At 34.0% G+C, this 19,287-nt stretch overlaps 3 protein-coding genes across 4 annotated transcripts; 1 reads left to right on the top strand and 2 right to left on the bottom strand.

The window, feature by feature from the left end:
• Positions 1-558: 558 nt before the first annotated feature.
• On the bottom strand, positions 559-4,658 carry LOC109806948 (calmodulin calcium-dependent NAD kinase). Of its 2 annotated transcripts, XM_029273640.2 has the most exons (9): positions 4,524-4,658; positions 4,182-4,358; positions 3,743-3,966; positions 3,580-3,641; positions 2,931-3,152; positions 2,351-2,477; positions 1,659-1,981; positions 1,399-1,543; positions 559-996 (listed from the first exon to the last, which is right to left on the bottom strand). In XM_029273640.2, exons 1-9 carry the CDS (start codon positions 4,540-4,542, stop codon positions 736-738), a joined length of 1,560 nt encoding a protein of 519 aa, XP_029129473.1. In that variant the 5' UTR covers positions 4,543-4,658; the 3' UTR covers positions 559-735. The 2 variants fall into 2 exon arrangements, with proteins under 2 accessions (XP_029129473.1, XP_020225068.1); XM_020369479.3 differs by lacking the exon at positions 4,524-4,658 and having other exon boundaries at positions 4,182-4,516.
• A 1,556-nt stretch (positions 4,659-6,214) lies between these two features.
• Positions 6,215-11,991, top strand: LOC109809350 (flowering locus K homology domain). The gene is made up of 7 exons (XM_020372630.2): positions 6,215-6,354; positions 6,672-7,198; positions 8,769-9,018; positions 9,218-9,366; positions 10,236-10,526; positions 10,627-10,821; positions 11,541-11,991. The coding sequence occupies exons 2-7, from the start codon at positions 6,686-6,688 to the stop codon at positions 11,724-11,726; spliced, it is 1,584 nt and encodes a 527-aa protein (XP_020228219.2). The 5' UTR covers positions 6,215-6,354; positions 6,672-6,685; the 3' UTR covers positions 11,727-11,991.
• A 1,338-nt stretch (positions 11,992-13,329) lies between these two features.
• On the bottom strand, positions 13,330-15,238 carry LOC109809976 (cytochrome P450 94A1). The gene has a single exon (XM_020373406.3). It carries the CDS (start codon positions 15,147-15,149, stop codon positions 13,593-13,595), a length of 1,557 nt encoding a protein of 518 aa, XP_020228995.2. The 5' UTR covers positions 15,150-15,238; the 3' UTR covers positions 13,330-13,592.
• Between the last annotated feature and the right edge of the window lie 4,049 nt (positions 15,239-19,287).

Below are 19,287 nucleotides of genomic sequence, written 5' to 3'. Positions count from 1 at the left end.
ATGTTTTCATAAATTTCAACAAATTTAAAAAGATGTGTTAAAAAGTTATATATTAAAAAATATATTCCTAATATTTCTCTATTCTTTACCCCAAAAAAAAAGAAGATAAACTCTACCTTTGCAGGTACAACAGTATATATAATGGGCACCATAGTATACATGTTACAAGCATTTCAGTCATTCAGTGTTTCGCAGCCGACTATTCTCCATTATTTCTCCAAATAATATATATAATTTCAAGGGAAATTAGACAAGTAATCTGGGGAAAGCTAAAGCAACAATAAAATAAAAATGCTGTCAAGTTAAAAATAGGGACATGCGTAGTCTTTCACTTGAGAGTTTAGAGGAATGAACCTCGAGTAAGAATGTCAAAATGGTTCAATGGGCTGACGATGTTTGGATTAGGTTTGCCTGTGAAAATTTGATGGATATATTTACCGCAGGAAGAATCTTCATTCACAAGTATAAAGGACTTTCTCTCAAAAGGGTTTTTGGTTAACCCTTTTTTATATTAAGTTGTGTTCGGATATATACTAACTGCATCTTAGGAAATGTCTGTGTTCTCAATTTCCTGTAAGATTAAGACTATAAATGTGGTTTGGTTATACATGTAAGTAATTAACGTTACAAAAAAACCAAGTCTTCTCGGTTACCAATTTTAGCAACTTGCTTTCCTTGCCTATTCTAGGTTGTTCCTCTCAGGATCCTCAACTGAAAGCCGAAGGTTGAAGTATTTCATCTGTTCTCCACGGTGAAGTTATATTTCACGCTTTCGATTTTTTGGATTGAATACTTGAGCTCCTGTTGGATGTTCAACCTTGAAGGAGATAATACAATGTCTTTCCATACGGATCCAGCTTCACAAGCTGGGTTGGGATGCTTGTAAAGTTCATAAATGGAGTTTGCATTTTCATTCAACTTGGCAAGCCTCTTCAAACAGTCGAATTCATCTGGATCAACAAGCAGTGTCTTGTCTCTATCTTTCCATCCTATCAACTTTACCCCAGTCATGAGGTCAGTAGTAGATATTGAATGCACACCAAAATTAGCAGCCATAAAAACAATATTAATGAAATTATTCGTGCGCTGAAATCAATATTTATTAATCTGCGTCAGTTTCAATTTAGTGCGTATAATCTTTGGTACAAGATAGTTTCAACAGACTAATTAAAAATCTAGGTCCATTGAGTAATTTGCATAAATTATTGTAAATTTCTAATGTTAAAATTTAAATATTGACCAACCTTATTAAAAAATATAAGTTATTATTACTTGTATTTAATCTATTAGTCAGGAGTCATGACAATAAATTGCTACGGTGTGATTCAAGTTTTATTATTGAGTATCACTTTCATCAAACATTTGCACATACAAAAAAATAAGGAGGGAAATGTGTACCTTGGCAGGGCCTTCCAATGCGTTTGTGAAGTATAGCCGTGCATTATCCACTAGTTGACAGTAAGTCATAAATGCCTCAGCAAATCTCCTGTGGGATTTCAACTGTGACTGTACTCTCACTGCTCTTCTGCACATGATAGCTCTCCTGTTCACATTCAAGTTTAGTTGTTAATTAATCTGTAAGTGCATGGAATCAATTTTCATTGGAATCGTAGTGATTGGAAAGAACGTAAAATGGAAAGGTTGAATATGCATATGACCTTATGCCTCTAACAACCGCAAGATAAGCATCACATACTACACCAACCAGCTCTATCCTATATGGTTTTCTCTTTTTGCCTCCATCTTGTTCAGGTTCTTCGCCTTCAATTCTTTCCCAATAATTTTCAATTACAGTTCCATCATCCTTCACCCTATAGCCTGCTCCCATGCGGTAACGGCGACGGTGAACATTCCTTGCCATTGTTATTGTCTGCACAACAAATGGCACCCAAGAGAGTGTACCATCCATAATAACATCTCGTCCCTCGTTTAATGCTGTTACAAGGAGGGATGAGGCCGCATCTGTGGATGATTGGTGCACCTGTTTGGAACAAATACTTTCAGTATTGCATAACAAAAGGGGAATTGAATGCTACGCAAACATTAGCATCTAAGGATCTGTTTTAGAAGCATTTTTAAGAAAAAAAATTAGAAGGAATATCAAAATAAATTTTTTCATCTATAAAAACTAATTTATAATTGAGTTAACAAATTTAAAAAATTAATAAAATAAAACTTTTACAAACTAATTTATCATAAACTAATTTTAAATTATACAAAAAATTATTTTATCTTTTTTTTTCTTCTATTTTTTTTCTCTTAAAAATAAATGTTTTTGAAAGAGTTTAATCAAGCAAACCCTTGTTAAATGACACATATCGTAAAGACTAGAGTTGAAAAGAGTCAAAACCAGTTCTGCTGTTTGAATCATGTCATGGTGACCTCTTGAACTAAGGGCCTTATAGATGACATCTGATTCTTTGAATGCATCTGCCTCAATGATTACGGCATTTCCTGCAGCTCCTGCCCAGAAAGGTCTGTTCAAATTTTATTTACAAAGAAACATCATTAGGTTATTGCTTTTTATTTCTAGTGAGACTCTAAATTAAAAGCTAGGTAGCGTATGGTTGAAACAAGAAAACATAACATTAATGAACTTCCTCTTTAAAAAATTATTAATATAGATATCATTTTCTCTAGGTAAGCATACCATGCAGCCATGTTTATGGACTTGCTTACCCTATTAAACATACGAATGTACACTGAAAATCACATAGTGAAATATCTTCAATATCAAAACTTAAAGTTGGTTCAATTCTCTTCTCACTTTTGTTTTAAAAAATGTTTTCTGAACCGAACAATCAAACACTTTAATTTCTAAAAAAAATAGAAATGTTACAAACACTTCCTAAAACGTCATCAGGTAGGAAACAAATTTTAAAAAGAAACATAAAATTGTTTTTGAAAACACTAAACAAACAAGGTCATACTCTTTGAGAATATCCTTGAGCACAGTGCTCTTGCCAGCTCCCATACCCCCACCCATTAGGAGGAGCACTGGGCTCCTATCGCTATGAGCTACTGGCGCCATCACCTCTGTACATTGAGAGTCATCACCTGTAGCAATTCCCATTGCTTTCATCTCTTCTACTAATGTATTAAATACTCTAGCCACCTTCAGATTCTTCGCAAGTCTCTCGAACCTTTGTTCCCTGTGCAATGAATAATATTGAGAAATTTAAATCATTTAACTATCAAATAATTCTAGATATGGAACCCCTTGCATAGCGGCACCATTATAAGAGAAGGAAAATAAAGTCTTATTGTTGTTTCATTATGTATCATAAACTTTTTATATAATTTCGTCACACTAAATTGAACAAATGCATCAGAAGAGAGGTTTTTGATCCCTTTTTGGCATTTATTCTCCTAAACCTAGAGTTTACAATCGTATCATATCAACTGAAAAGGAAACAAAAAAAAAAATATCGGTTTTAATGCATGTTTGGAGTCTTCCAACTCAAAAACCCACACATGTCATATATCCTTTACCTGTTCCTGTTCTATAACACAGGATTCCAGTCTCGTTTTCAAAGATGGTTAAATAGTGCTCTTAGAGAACAATAGCATAATACACACCTAGTTGCTGCCATAACTATGTGCTTGAGCTTCTTTTTTGGCTCATTTTCCGAGTTCAACACCTGCAAAGCCAAAAGAGCATAGTTTCATCCAATATTGTATACGCAAGCCATCTTAGGTTAATTATTAAATGACTATAATTAATGACTAAACCCCCCAATACCTGACTCATAATTATATCACCATAGTTCCAATGGAATCCAAAGTAACTAAGAATGCATCTCTCAAACTCCTCTACCAGCTTCACATAAAGTGAATCTGCATCTGGTTCGTTCTCAAAGAAGGCGTATATATCGTCCTCAAATCCGTCGTATTTCCTTATGTATTCAGAAGCCAATCTACATAGATGAGGACAATTTCTTCTATCTTTGAACCCCATTTGCCTAGCTGCAGAAAATCATAGAACTTTGCATAAGAAAAATGCTAAATAGTTCGGAACTTTTTTCGATCATTAAAACATACCATTTGCATAAAGCATATTTCATGTAAGCCAATTTAATTGATATTGCCGCATTAGTAACTTTTCCATATGAGAAATATTATATACTTATCATCGTCTGTGGATCCATGTGCACGTGCGATTGAAAAGAATTTATTATTACCTACGTAATGGGAGAACCTTTCAAGCTTTGGGACGTGGCCTGCGCGTGATAATCTTATACGTGGGATGATCTTTCGATCTCTAATTTGTTTCAGACGAAAATGAAAGACCACGACAAACATCATCCCAATAGAAGAGGCTACGATGATCTGTGTAAAACTGGGTTTGATATCATAATCTGAAGAAGATTGAGCTACGTGAGAGGAGAAAATCATCGTAATTTTATTCACATTGCATGAGGGATTGTATAATTTAATGAATAGAGATATATAAAAGTATATCAAAAGTTAACAAAATAACTAGAAGATGCCCACGAGACTTTGAGTTATTTCTCGAGTGTTACCTTCCTGCATATCTCCCATAAATCAAAGACCCAGAGACCACAGGATCTATAATGAAGGAGAATTGTTTGTATCTTTTGACTTTGTCTTTTCAAAGATTTGATTCTGTAGTTGTTTGATGAAGTTCTTCCTCTGCCCTTTGTCATTGGACATTAATAGTTATACAAAACACATTTTTTTAACACTCATATTTTAATATAATTTTATTAATTAAAATTTATTAAAACTCATAAAATTATCTCAATTGCACTTTTTATTTTTAAGTTCTAAAAGTAATTTTGCAAGTTTTAGTAAATTTTTGTTTAGATTAAAGATGTGTTAAGAAAAATATATATATAATTCCCTTTTTCATGATTATTTGTTTGGGGCTAGTTCATTAGTCGACACGTGAATGCACGGTTTTCACCATTTGTCTTTGGGTCACACGCGGATGTAAAAAATATTTGTCCCATTAATTGTTCAGCTAATTAATATTCAAATCATCAATTTTTTTAATAATTTTTTTTATCAATACATAACATTTTAGGTTATTCTATATATATTGTAATGAAAATCAAAACTCTGAAAAGAAAAACAATAAAAAGAAAGATAATCAAAACTCGTTTTGGAATGCTTATCGTTTCTTTTAAGCATACGTGTACTTGCTGATTGAAATATTTATTTTGTTTGTGTGTATGAGGCTAATTAAAATTAAATAAGTTAACTTAATTTATTGAATAATAATTAATTTAGATACAATAAATAAAATAAAAAATTATTAAACAATTAATGAAACTATTTACACTTTGTTAATGTGTACATATATAATTATATATATATATATATACATATATATATATATATATTATAATACCAAAACATAAATTTAAAAGATTAAAGTACTGTTTTAATTACATCTTATAAAATAAAGTAACATTTTACTAAAATAAAAATAGGCTGATTAATATACCTAACCTGTTATTAACTTAATTTTTAGTAGATTAGGCAAGATGAATCAAAGTAAATTAATAGATTAAAACAAACAAATCTATCCCACTTTACTAAAGTGAATTGGCGAATTAACATATCATAACGAACCCATTTTACTACCCCTTGATAAATAATAAACTTGTCTTTTAACCGTATGATATAAACAATCAACCTATCTCCAATGTTAAGGTAGACAAAAATATTTCACACCAATAGAAGATATACTATGCTCTTTACAATTGGACTTTAGCGTGGTATCTTTCTTTCACTATTGCAAAACCCGAGGGCAATTGTTGGAAGATCAACTCATATTTTTAACATCACGAGGTACCTTGATTATTTTCATTTAAATTTATGATTAATATAAACAAAAATTATGTTTGAAAAGTATTTTAAAAAATAAAAACTTTTATATTTTTTCATTTTAAAAATTGCACTGACATAATTATAAGAAAAAATATGAAAAAAAGTTATCTGTTTTAAAAATAAAAATTTAAAAGTATTATACGAAGGGAAATTATTTATATTCATGTTTTTAATTTCGTGAATGTCTTATTTTTAGTTTTCCCCCTGCCTTACCAATTAAAATAACGAATAATGTTTCAATTTTACTTTTTATTTTCACATAAATTAGGATTTCAAATTATTTAAAAACCCAAATGAGAAAAAAAAAAAAAACACGAAAGCGCCAAACTTGAATATCAACACGTGACTCGGAATGGAAAAATCTAATATAAATACAAATTGTTACCTTGCGTTCTGTTTTATCCTATTCCTCCTCTCATCCCATTCTTACAAAACCTAAATTCTGCGCGGCTCCAAATCCATCTTGCTGCGTCACTTCTCTGTTCTCTCTCCGATCATGTAAGTTCGTTCAATCCACTACTCTCAACAATCCTAATTTTTCGTATTACTCCACTATCACTTCTCGTTTCCAGTTCATCTAGGGCTTTTATATAATTCTGCATGTTCTAATTCATGAGCACACCAGTTTGATTTTTCTTCTTCCTTAATTTTGAAACTTTGGGACTTTCCTAGTCCTAAGCATTGTGTTTTCATGTCCAATCCGAAAAGCAATTTTTTGTTTTTTTTATTTTGCTGAATTTCAATTTCTGTCGAAAATGCTGCTAGTGTTTAGTTGATTAGTTGTTAAAATGAGTGACTTTTTTTTTTTTTTGTAGAAAATATACCCGAGATGGCCGAGGGAGGTTTTGATGGACATGATATAGGATACGTACCTGACGACCCTGGTTTTCCTCAAAATCATTGTGATGATCATGATGTAGGAACTGTGATTGATAGCTCTGGATTTCCCCACCTCCTATCCGATGATCATGATGAAGTCAATTTGGTGGAGGATGTCAATTTTGCTGAAAATCATTTTGATGGACGTCAACATGACGATGGAGGGTTTCCCGGGGACGTGGATTTTCCACAGCAGGAGCATGTTGAGGAAGATCATGGAGCTGACAATGTGACCGAGAATTTTGATTCTCCGCCGAAACAGGGAACCGAGATTGATTCTAAAGGCAATGAAACAAAAAAGTGGCCGGGTTGGCCTGGAGAGAATGTTTTCAGGATGCTGGTTCCAGTGCAAAAGGTTGGCAGTATCATTGGTCGAAAGGGCGAGTTTATAAAAAAAATTACAGAAGAGAGTAAGGCGCGGATTAAAATTCTTGATGGCCCACCTGGAATCTCAGAAAGAGCAGTGAGTTTCAATTTCCCTGTTATTTTATGCAGTAAGGATGACATTGGATATATATCATTGTCTGTTTGTCATGCTTATTTATTTGATCTCCTTGGTTCTTTGAATACAATTCGGTTTATTTTAACTTCCATCGTGGTTACTTAGAACTAATAGAGCTATATATTCTGGGAATTACCTAATACCTGATGATTCAATGTAGAAGACTTCTACTTGGTCAAACAAAAATATAATTAATCTGAAAATTAATTGTGTCATAATAAAATGTATAAGATATTTATGTATACTATAGTGGAGTAATTTTATTAAAAAAAAATACAAGTTGTCAAGGGAGTGAAACAAAAACTATGCAAAATCAAGCAAAACAAAATAAAGAATAAATTAAAAAAAAATACAGAAAAAAGAGATGTCTTTTGTCTCGGTAACCAAATGGATATGTGCAGGTTGTCAAGCAAATATGAATGACCAAAGTGGCTTCAAATTGAAGAGCCAAAGTCAAGTTGCAGGGAAACAGCAATGAGCATATACAAGTGCTGAAACGTTGTCTCTGTTAACAATCCGAAATAGTTTGGGCAGACTTTGATGGCAAGAGGCTTTCACTGTACCTGGTAACTTCAGAACTCAGGTCGATTGGTGTCTTGCCACACTTCATGAAACTACTTCCTTGAAGAACTCCTAAGCTCAATAAAATGATAAAAATTAGAAAGAAAAAAAAATTGCAGAAACTTTTAGATGAAGTAAGCAGATAATGTCATTAAAATTTGTAAATCTGACGTTTATCTTATTCTGTCCATCTAATTAGTTGGGTCAGGGTTTTAAATAGAGCACTATAGTCCACTATAACAGCTTAGTGGTGTTTAGCAGTCTCTGCCCACTGCAGAGGCTGTCATAGCTTCTGTATCACCACAGCGGCTCTCTTTGTTGATTCTGAAAAAGCCCTCTAAGAAAAGACATTAGGGCTTTCTAGTGGTCTACTTTTGAGATTTCAATTTCTAAAAATGAAGTCACAACTGTAACAATAGTAAAAATGAAAGCAATCTTGAATTTAGAAGATAATGATTTATGAAAACTTGTATTTGAATTTTATTGGTATTTAGTATTTACTTGTATGTTTTATTTAAGACACCTATGACTTTTTATTGTTAATTGCGAATATCATTAATTTTGAGTAATTTGAGATTTTATATAAATAGTATATACATGATATAGACTATATAAAAAATTTCAAAATAGCAGCTATACTGCTATAGCTTTTCTGGGGCTGGCTGGCTGCGATGTGCTGCTATCCAGGATTTAAAACAGAGTTGGGTGTGGCTGCCTAGAATTGGAGTTGGTTGCTAATCCACTGAAACAGAGATTCACAGAGTCCATGGAATTGAAAATGAAATTAAAATGAGATGGTTATTGTTTGCTAGTACCACAATTTGTATGACAAGGATGTTTTTTAAAATTTGAGACGGATCAATTAATTTTAGCTTTAAAATTTGAAAATGAATCTGTTTTTGATACTTTTTAGTTTTCATCATCTCTTATTTAGTATTTTTGAATTCTTTTTCTTTGATGATTTTGAAAGGTAATGGTTTCTGCAAAAGAAGAGCCAGATCACCCCATACCGCCTGCTGTTGATGGTTTGTTAAGGGTCCATAAGCAAGTTATCAATGTAGACCGTGACCTTGGGGATAGCACTTTGGCTACTGGACGTTCAGTTGTTACCAGGCTTCTAGTGGCAGATACACAAGCAGGAAGCTTGATTGGGAAGCAGGGTGCCACCATAAAAGCCATTCAAGATGGCTCTGGTTGCACTATACGTGTTCTTGGATCAGGTTTGCTCACAGCTGTTGTATATTATTTTTAGGGTATATTGCTTGTGTTGGAAATGAATTATCAATAAAATTCCTTTTAATTAATTTTCTCTAGAGATCTTTTATTTGGGTCTTTTTAGGTATATTGTATCGAGTTACATTCAATCTTTGTTACCAAGTTTTGTTGTGAGTGAATCTTGTATTATTTCTGTTTAAACAGAAAATCTGCCAGTATTTGCTTTGCGAGATGATAGTGTTGTTGAAATACAAGGGGAATCTGCTGGCGTTCACAAGGCAGTTGAACTTATTGCAGTTCATTTACGCAAGTTCTTGGTTGACCGCAGCATAGTTGGAGTTTTTGAAACACAGGTAAGACTCCCCTTTTCTTTTAGTTTATCTCTTTAAAGTTATAGATATTAATTAAGAAAAGGCTTCAAGGTTTCTTTTAAAGTTGTCAAAGTGGGTTAACTCGGGCTACCTTGAAAATGAGGCGGGTCTCGGGGCAAAAAAAATAAAATCCCTAATTGGTCCAAAAACTCAACCTGACCCACTTTCGACCCGGCCCACCTGGGCTGAACTCGTAGTGGACCTGACTTTTCACCTAATCCACTTACACTTCCCATCAATCCAATTTATCAATGACCCAATTTACTATTTATTGTTATATATGTATTATTTAAACAAGGTACCATTATTTTTTTGTAGGGGAAGATAAGGTTGATGTTAAATAATACGAAATTGCTATAGATTTATTTATTTAAGCATCCAATGAAGTTTAATATTGATAGACAAGTACTCCAAAGACAAGATTTTTTTTTGTTTTAATTATTTAAAGTTGTACACTTTTTTAATTAAGTTTAATGTTGTATGCATGATATCTAATTTGACAATTTTTATTTTAGATTAGAGATTATTTTATATTGGGGTTTATTTTAAATTAATTTTTTTAAAAAAAATTAGGTGGTTGGTGGGTCAGTCTGTTTAGTCCACCAACCTGTGGTGATCCGGGCTGGGTTAGAAAATTCAGTATTAAAGTTGGTGGGTTAAGTCGAGTCGGGCCAAATGAGCCGGTCCAACCCATTTTGACAACCCTAGTTTCTTTCCATTGTCTTGGATATTTTTCCCTTTCAAAATTGTATGCATTTCAACAAATTTTTAGTGTTTTTATTATAAATTTCTTTTCCTACAATTCACTAGGTAATGCTTTTTTTTTTTTGTTTCCTTCTTCCAAAATTCAGATGCAAATGCCAGATGTTAGAGTTAACCAGAATGTGCCACCACATCAAAATTGGGGTCCTCCTCCTCAAGGGTTTCCTGTTCCTGGTGGTGGCGGCGGTGGAGGACCTGCTTTTGCACCAAATCACCAATACATGCCACCTTCACATCATTATGATAGTTATTACCCACCTGCTGAGTTGCCCCCCATGGACAAGCACCTTCATCAAGGTCCACCACCTGCCTATGCAAGAGATGCTTCTATGGGAATTCATTCATCAAATGCACAACCACAACAATCTGGTGCAACTAAGGTGTTGTCTGTTGCCCAACTTTAGAATGCTTGTAGAGACTATCATTCACTTTCAATTTTGTTTTATCATTAATTCACATATTTTCCTCTGTAATGTGTAGGTTACACAGCACATGCAAATTCCTCTTTCATATGCAGATGCTGTTATAGGAACATCAGGAACAAATATTAGCTACATTCGTCGTGCTAGTGGAGCAAGTATTACAATTCAGGAAACAAGGGGTGTGCCAGGGGAGATGACTGTTGAGATAAGTGGGACTTCTTCTCAAATACAGGCAGCCCAGCAGCTGGTTCAGGTATTTGATTTTAAAGTTGAAGGCACATCTTGTATTCTGCTTGCTACCTGTATGGTTGTTAGCAAAGTGTTAAAAGTCTATGGTGCACCACGTGATCCAAGCTGTTGATATAAAATTGAGTAATTGAATGATTATCATTTTTACGTGGATATTTTCATCCTGTCAAACATACTAATCCTTAAAACCGGTAGCCCCACTTCTCTGGTGCCAATGGTGTCTATGATTGCCAGTTCATCCACTTCATACAATAGCACTAGCTGCTACAATCCTCTTTAATTGTGATGATTTTTGGATCTAAGACAGTAAAATTGACCAATTTTGGTAAGGAAAAAATGATCAAGAGGTATCTGTTGGCCGAAACATTTAGAGACAGGAACTTTTTTGGTTAGTCCATGTCCATAAAGACAACTGGCTTTATTGGACACAATTACAGCCATAAAAAATTAATTTATACAAATGCTGAAATCATTTGTTGCTCTAATCTTTTATACATCTATATGTACTTACTGCTCAGTAATTTCAAACACACCGGAAATTACTGTTTTCATGTCTTCTGGCTATATTTTTTCCTCTTTTAATGATAGTATTGACATAAACATACAATTAATTAGAGCATATCCTAGGAAGGTACAGAATATGGTATTGAAAGTAGCAGTTGCTGGAAAGGTGTTTTTTGTTGGTTTAGTTTATCTGAAATGCCCACAATCTAACTGATGCAGAATTTCATGGCTGAAGCTGCAAGTTTGGTACAGGATCCTATGGGGGGATCAGTTAGCCAAGGTTACTCTGCCTATCCAACCAATGCTCCGGTTTATGCATCTCCACCCTCTAGCACTGGTGGTCATACTGGCCTCGCGCCATCTGCAGATTATGGCTCCATATATGGTACCAATTATGGGTATTAAGAGGCTTGATTTAATTTTGGTTGAGTTGTGTAAAACTGTAAACTTTTTGTTCAGTTATAGTTATCGTGGGGTATATTTTCTAGGTTTATGCTGTACCGGTTTTTAATTTTTTTTGGTTATTTTTTATTTTTTATTTCCAGGTAGTAGGTTATTATAATTTATATTGTTGGTTGTCTTGTGAATCTTATGTGGGAGTTTGTTTTACTTATTTTTTTGGTATTAACAATTTCATCTCTTCCTAAAGGGAAAAAAAATGTCATCTCAACTGTTTTTACTACAAAAAATAATTCTCTATATTTATTATTGTCTCAATTATCAAATGAGAATTAAAAAAAGATGACATTCACAGATTTATGAGGTGTTCTTTATGGGTTCGTTAGTGTGGTCAGGAAAAAGTTCAGGCTGCAACAATTTTGGATTTGCAGTTGATAATCCTCAAAAGTACGATGTTGGTAACAGAAATTTATTTCTATGCATTAATAATGCATGGGAATGCACACCACTATAAACAATCATGTTTTGTTCAGACAAGCAATTTATTTATATTATTTAAAATGCTTTATGTAAAAAAAAAACCTTATAAGTGTTGTTTAAACTTTAATAATATGTTGCATTTGGATATATATGTTATCATTTATTTATACTGTTAAACATTAATTAAAAATTAAAGAGTCAAAATTGTAGATTAAACATTATAGAAAACAAAAATTACAGTAGTCTTATAAAAACTAAAAAGAAATAATTTTTTTGTGTATATAAAACTTAAGTTTTAACATCTTATCCTTAGTCAACTCCGCTTGGATGTCAGATTCAAGATTTACAAATTTATATATAATTGTTTTAAAGGTGCTAGACTGATATAGTTTCATTGACATGTCAGCATGTGCAATGAAAACAGATCTGTCAAGGGTGATTGCATGAAAGGGTTCCATAAATATATGGAATAGTACTTCACTAACTTGGACAAATAAGTGCATGCCAAAACTCGAGGAATGATAGAATTATCAGCCTAGTAGTCTATCACACAAGGTTGAGATTTGAGGTCTTTCAGAACGTAGAATGAAAAAAGACTTCGATATCAGAACAAGAAATTGAAATAGTGACAGACAACGTAAACTATTGAATAACAAGAGGACACATTTAATTTAAATGTGATAACTGTAAAACATGCGGTTCACGGAGATTAAATTAAACGACAGTCATTATAAGCAATCAGAACGAATCCTTAACTGAAGTTTGAAGAAGAAAATTAGGTCCAATTTGGATTAGCTTTAATCTTACAACTATTTAATTAATAAACATATATGACTAACGTTTTTTAAGATAAAAATGTCACTTTAAACTATAAGTGGCTAGGAAGAAGTTAGCTAATAAAGATTTTAAAAAGGTTCCAGACACAGACACATACTGATGTTAACTTGCACCAAACAATCAATTCATTTTTCTACTTTTCATGTTATTTTATTTTCTTCTTATGTATATTGATCGAGAAGTTTGTTGAAACTCGCTCTCTATCTCTATATAAAAGTACTGATGAAGATTTATTTGTTCAACTCCTGTCCCAGGCAGAGATTCTTTCCACACGATCAAAGAAGAATCATAATTATGTTCCCACTCCAATAGGCCATATTATTATATTCCACTAAAAGGTATTAGTACACAATTCGGTATCCATATCCATGTCCTTGCTTACCTCTATTCTTCACCATCTTCTTTAAGAAATATAAATTTAACTAACATTAATCGTAATTTATTATAAGCTTCAAATAATTAATAAAAAACATACAAACAAGATCAACGCTCTAGTCTAACATCCAACTTGAAGAAAGAAAAGTAAATGACATGGACTAATTAAACAAGATAGATTTAGTTTGAATGTGAAGTTTCCCTGTGGAGGATCTTGACGGGGAAACCACCTTCCATCTGGGAACTTAAGAAGGAAATGAAGTGAGGGTCGACACCCGGCGCCAACGCGGGAACAACCCTGAAGCGCCTCATAATCCCAGCCACCAACCTCTGCATCTGCATGAAAGCCATTTCCTTCCCCAAACACATCCTAGGACCTGCCTGAAACACAGGATAAGTGAAAGAATCTCTTCCCACAAACCTCCACTTTCCAGTTTCATCCTTCTCTAACCATCTCTCAGGCTTAAACTCAGCCCAATCATCACCCCAAATGCTCTCCATTCTCCCCATCGCGTAAACATGATATGTCACCATCGTCCCTTTCTTCACCACCGTCCCATCCGGCAAAACGTCGTCCTCCACTGCTTCCTTCGTGTCCATCGGCACCGGTGGGTACAACCTCATGCTCTCGCACAACGCCGCGTGCGTGTAAACCATATGTTTCACTTCATCGTACACCGGAGCCTCTGATTTCTCCATTATCTCCTTCTCAAGCTCCCTCTCCACGCGCGGATTCTTAGCTAGCAGCCAGAAAAACCACGTCAGCGCCGCCGACGTCGTGTCCTTCCCTGCCAAAATGAAACTTATAACTATGTCCGTCACGAAGTCCTCATCGGAGTGCCCCGAACTCAAGAACCGCGAAAGCATGTCCTCCGATTCAAGCGAGGCCTTCTCCTTCAGCTCCTTTTTCTTTTCTCTCACTAAGTTCTTCGCATACTCATGCACTTCCTTCACTGCCATTCGCAATCGCTTTTCCGAACCTACGTCAAGCACCCTCTTCACTTTCCAAATTAACGGAAACGGCTCGCGGAACCGTTTGCTGCTGATCTCCGTGGCTTCTTCGTAGGCCACGGCGAACTTGCTCCGTTCAACTGACGGCGTCAGGTACTCCGCGTCGAAGCCGAACGCGATTTTGCAGATGTTGTCGAAGGCGAAACGTTGGAGAATGTCTTGGAAATCTAGGGTTTGGTCTTGTGTTGCTGCCGCTGAAGCGAGGATGGGGAGGAGACGATCGTTGAGCTCGGTGTCGACCACTTGTTCAATGAACTTGCGAAGAGACTTTGTGTTGAACTCGTGGCTGGCCACTTGCCTCTGAAACTTCCACGTGTCGCCGTCGGCGTTGAAGATTCCAGTGCCGAGGAAATCGGAGAGGGTGTTAATAAAGGTGTTTCCCTTTTTGTAGTTGGAGAAACGGCTCTTGAGAATGTGCTCTACAGTGGCGGGGTTGCCGGTGACGACTTGGCGGCTGCCCAAGGGGCGGTGGAGGGTGATAGTGGCGGCGGGTGAGATTTTGACCAGATCGGATAGCCACTGGATGCGGCGGTTGGTGTTGTCTTTGAAGGCTAAGTAGGAGCCAATGAGTGGGTATACTTTTGGGGGAGTGATGGTTGTATGAGCTTCTTCTTTCTTTTTCAAATCTGTGGACTTGGAGAAGAAGAAGAAGAAGAAAACGAGGGGAAGGCTGAATAAGAGAAAGAAAGAAGCTAATAGCTGCAGATTCAGAAGCATCTCAATCATTTTCGTGTGTCTTCAAAATTGGCAATTGGTATTAAATTTACGGTGGAAATCGATATTCAGTTGTTATGTGTATTGTATGTGACGTTGAGGGAAGTCTCTATATATAAGCAACGAAACCCTTCATTAAAAAAAATTAAGTGTTGAAAAAGTCATTAATAATGGAATGTCGTATTAACTGCACTATACACGGTGTTCACACTTGGGTGATGTGTCATTTTGGCTGCTTCTGGATCATTTGTATCACACTATCTTAGTTTACTTTTCAATATTTATGTCTGCGATGGGTCTTATCAACTTTTTTCTTTTTCTTTTTTTAAACATGATATTTGGTACTACCAAATATTTCATTCGTGATTGATTTGATGATTAATTTTTATTAAAAAATTTAATTTATTATTTTTCACGAAATCTTTTCTTTAATCACATTTTCTTATGTACAAAATTTAAACATATCCAAATATTGTTTAAAATGATTACATATGTCAATTTATTTATTGATATTCAACCTTTATTTTATTACGTCCTCTTTTTCGGTTTGTCAAGAGGCCCTTGGCCCAGAACACGCATTTCCTTGCGTAAGCACAATCGTCACATTATATTTTTTTTTTTTCACAAGCAAAATATGATCCGAATTCCGAAGGAAAATTCTTCCATATTTAACATGACGAATTTTTTTTATTGACCATAATTATTTTTTTAAAGATTGGAGTAACATTGTTTAAATTATCTTGTTGTCATCGTAATTTTTATAAATAAAAAAGTAAAGATAATTTTGTTTGAATAACATATAACACGATGTGAAACACTTCATTAATGTTTAAAGGAATTTTTTTTTCTTTCAATCACTATTTTATTTACAATAATTGAATCTAAAACCTTACTTAAATAGTTAAAAGTGACATAATACCGTGTGCTATATAAATGATCGCAAAGCACAAAATTTTGAATTGATCAATAATATTTATATTATTTTATTAAATAATTTTTAAGATTATATATATTTGGCAAAACCAAAAGAAAAATCAGTTTAAAATTTATTTGTCGAGAGACTCTTCTTAAGAAACATCAATAGCATATCTCCACTTGCCAGTTGTCGTCAACATTTTTTTGATCACGTCTTTTAACTTTATTCTATTTCTCTCCTTTTTTTGGTTTGAAGGGCCCTTAGCCCAGAACACGCATTTCCTTGCGTAAGCAAAATCGTCACTTTTAATTTTTTGTTTTCTTTGTTTATGTGATTTTTTTTTATCACACACAAAATATAGTCCAAAGGAAATTTTTTCCATATTTAACATAACGAATATTTTTGTTAATTAACCATAAGTATTATGTTTGGGATTGGAGTAACATGTATTAAATCTTAAGTTGAAATAATTTTGTTGAAATAACATAACAAATGATTTGAGACTTATATTTAAGACTATTAATTAATTTTAAAATAATTTAATGTTTATTTATTCATATCAATTCTTATAATTTAAGTGAATTTCATATAATAATTTATGATTAAGAATGATTAGTTTAGGGTGTAAATAATTTGATATCAAATTCGATTCTTATATATAGAAAGATCAAGAGGGTTTATTATAAATATGGTTTAGTTTAGGGTTTAGGTGTAGTTATTAATTAAAATATTATGAAAATTATAATTTTGCCTGGTATTAAGGAGCCACATAGAGTACTAAGTCTCTCTCGCATCTAGCACCAGGAATTCACGCTCGACGTTAAGGAGTCAAAGAAAGCACTTCATATTATCACGCACGACATGATATGCCTTATGTTTGGTGTGATCTTGTCTAGGCTTTGCATTCATCAGTATGAATGCAAGTCCAACACCAAGAACTTAAGTTCGATGTCAACGCATTTTTCCAAAAAATGCAGCACAAACAAAACACCCTAAACATTTATAATCAATTATACAATTGTCCATTTTCTAATCCAATCGGTCAAAAATAATTATTTATACACAAGAACACATCATACAACATTAATTTCATAAAATCACATCAATTAACAATATCCAAATTCCTCATGGAACCCTAACCCATAGAGACATTTCAAAGGATTTTAATAAGATTTACTGCAAGAAAATATGTTGTCTTTCATTCATCAGACCAGCAATATAAATATATATCACAAGTCACGGTTACAAATATTCTCCTAATATAGAAGATATGACTAACGAACAAATCAATAAATAGCTATAATGATAATATCTCAATAATCTCAATATCCCCTGTTGGAGCACGAAGATATCGAATGCCTAACTTGCGAAGAAAGAACTCAAATTGTGTTTTTTCCAAGGCCTCTGTAAAGATGTTTGCTAGTTGTACTTTGATAGGAACGTATGAGGGACAAATGATACAGGTTGTCACCACATTACGAACAAAATGACAATCAACTTTAATATGTTTTGTTCTTTCACAAAATACTGAATTTTGTGCTCTATGTAATGCTGATTGACTATCATAATACAATCACATCCCTTTAAAATGACTAATAACCCTTAAGGCTGCCTCTCAATGTTTTTCACAAGGTTGCTGCATAAATTGAGACAAAATTTGTACAAAGCAAGATTCGGTCAAGTCATAGACAAATAAATTAATTGTCCAATAAGTCTTCGATAGGGTTCCGGATCTTCAAGTGGTGTACCAGAAGCCAATGCTAGCTTATGGTGTTGTTCCATTGGAAAATCTGCAAGCTTGGCACCTAATAAACATGTATCTTCAGTGATTTCCAATGCATATTTTCGTTGGCAAAGATAAATCCCCAGGATTACGGGCTACTTCCAGCTTCAAAAAATATTTTTTAAGACTCCCAAGTCCTTCATATGAAAGCAGACACCTAAGTAAGCTTTAAAAATTATCATGGTTGAAATATCATTCCCTGTAATAATTAAGTCATCCACACAAATTAATACATAGAGATATATTTTTTCTCTGTGCAATGTTAATCGTGAGTAATCTGAATAGCATTGAACAAATCCATAGCGCTTCAATACCATAGCCAACTTAGCAAATCAATAACAAGGACCTTGTTTTAAGTTGTAGAACGACTTTTTCAACCTGCAAACCAAATTTGGGTCAGTATTTTTAAAATTGAGGAACTTTCATGTACACCTCCTCAACCAAGTCACCATGGAGAAATGCGTTATGCACATCCATTTGATGTACTTCCCACTTTTTAATTGTCGCCACTGCCAAGAAGGTATGTACAGTCAAACCCATGTCTCATTCTCTTCCAAGGCTCGTATCTCGTTGGCTATTGCAGCGTGCCAACCATAATCTTTTACGACTTTCTTAACATTTTTATGTTCTTTCCATGTTGTCATAGTTGCAACAAAATTTCGATGTCTAGTAGAAAATTGTTCATAATTTACAAAGTGAGTAATAGGATAAAGAGTACCTGAGGCATGTTGTTGAGCAGATGAATTTTCCAAGAACTTTACTTTTTTTTTGAATGATATGAGTGACAAAATTCTTATATCTTGTCGATGGAATTTTGTTTCTCACCCACCTTCCCATTTTTGTCTCCATATTTTCTTCTTGCATTGCCACAACATCAGCCTCATCAACTCAGTGTGGGGACACTACCTCACCATCCACACCACTCACACTGACTCCCTCATCAGCTATCAAAGTAGCTCCATTACAGCCTCCATGCAACCCTCCTTAGAGTTGTGGATGGTCTTTTCCTTGCAAGGCCATGGATGCACCCCTCTTTCTAAGTGATGCATTCAAGTCCCATCTAGTATCATTTGCAACATACTCAATATCATAATTAATGTGAGGAGTAGAAAGAATGTTGTCTGGTGACACAAAAAATGGAAATTCATATTCATGAAATTTCACATCTCTAGAGACAAAGTATTCATGAGATTCCAAATCATACAATTTTCATCCCCTTTTCCCATAGGGGTACCCCACAAATATACACTTTTGACTTTTACTAGAAAATTTATCCCCGTCACGACGTTGATGATGCGCATAACATAAGTAACCAAAAACTTTCATGTTATCAAATTTAGAGGCATTACCAAATAATTTTTTTAAGGTGTCATAATAAAGCACATTGGACGATATGCGATTAATTAAATAACATGCCACTAACATACATTCACTCCAAAATTGCATTGATA

Source organism: Cajanus cajan, chromosome 6, assembly GCF_000230855.2.
Source record: "Cajanus cajan strain Asha chromosome 6, NIPB_CcT2T_4, whole genome shotgun sequence".
NCBI classification, from domain to species: domain Eukaryota; kingdom Viridiplantae; phylum Streptophyta; class Magnoliopsida; order Fabales; family Fabaceae; genus Cajanus; species Cajanus cajan.
Note: the sequence above shows the minus strand (reverse complement) of the source record. Positions and strands in the feature narration are given on the sequence as shown.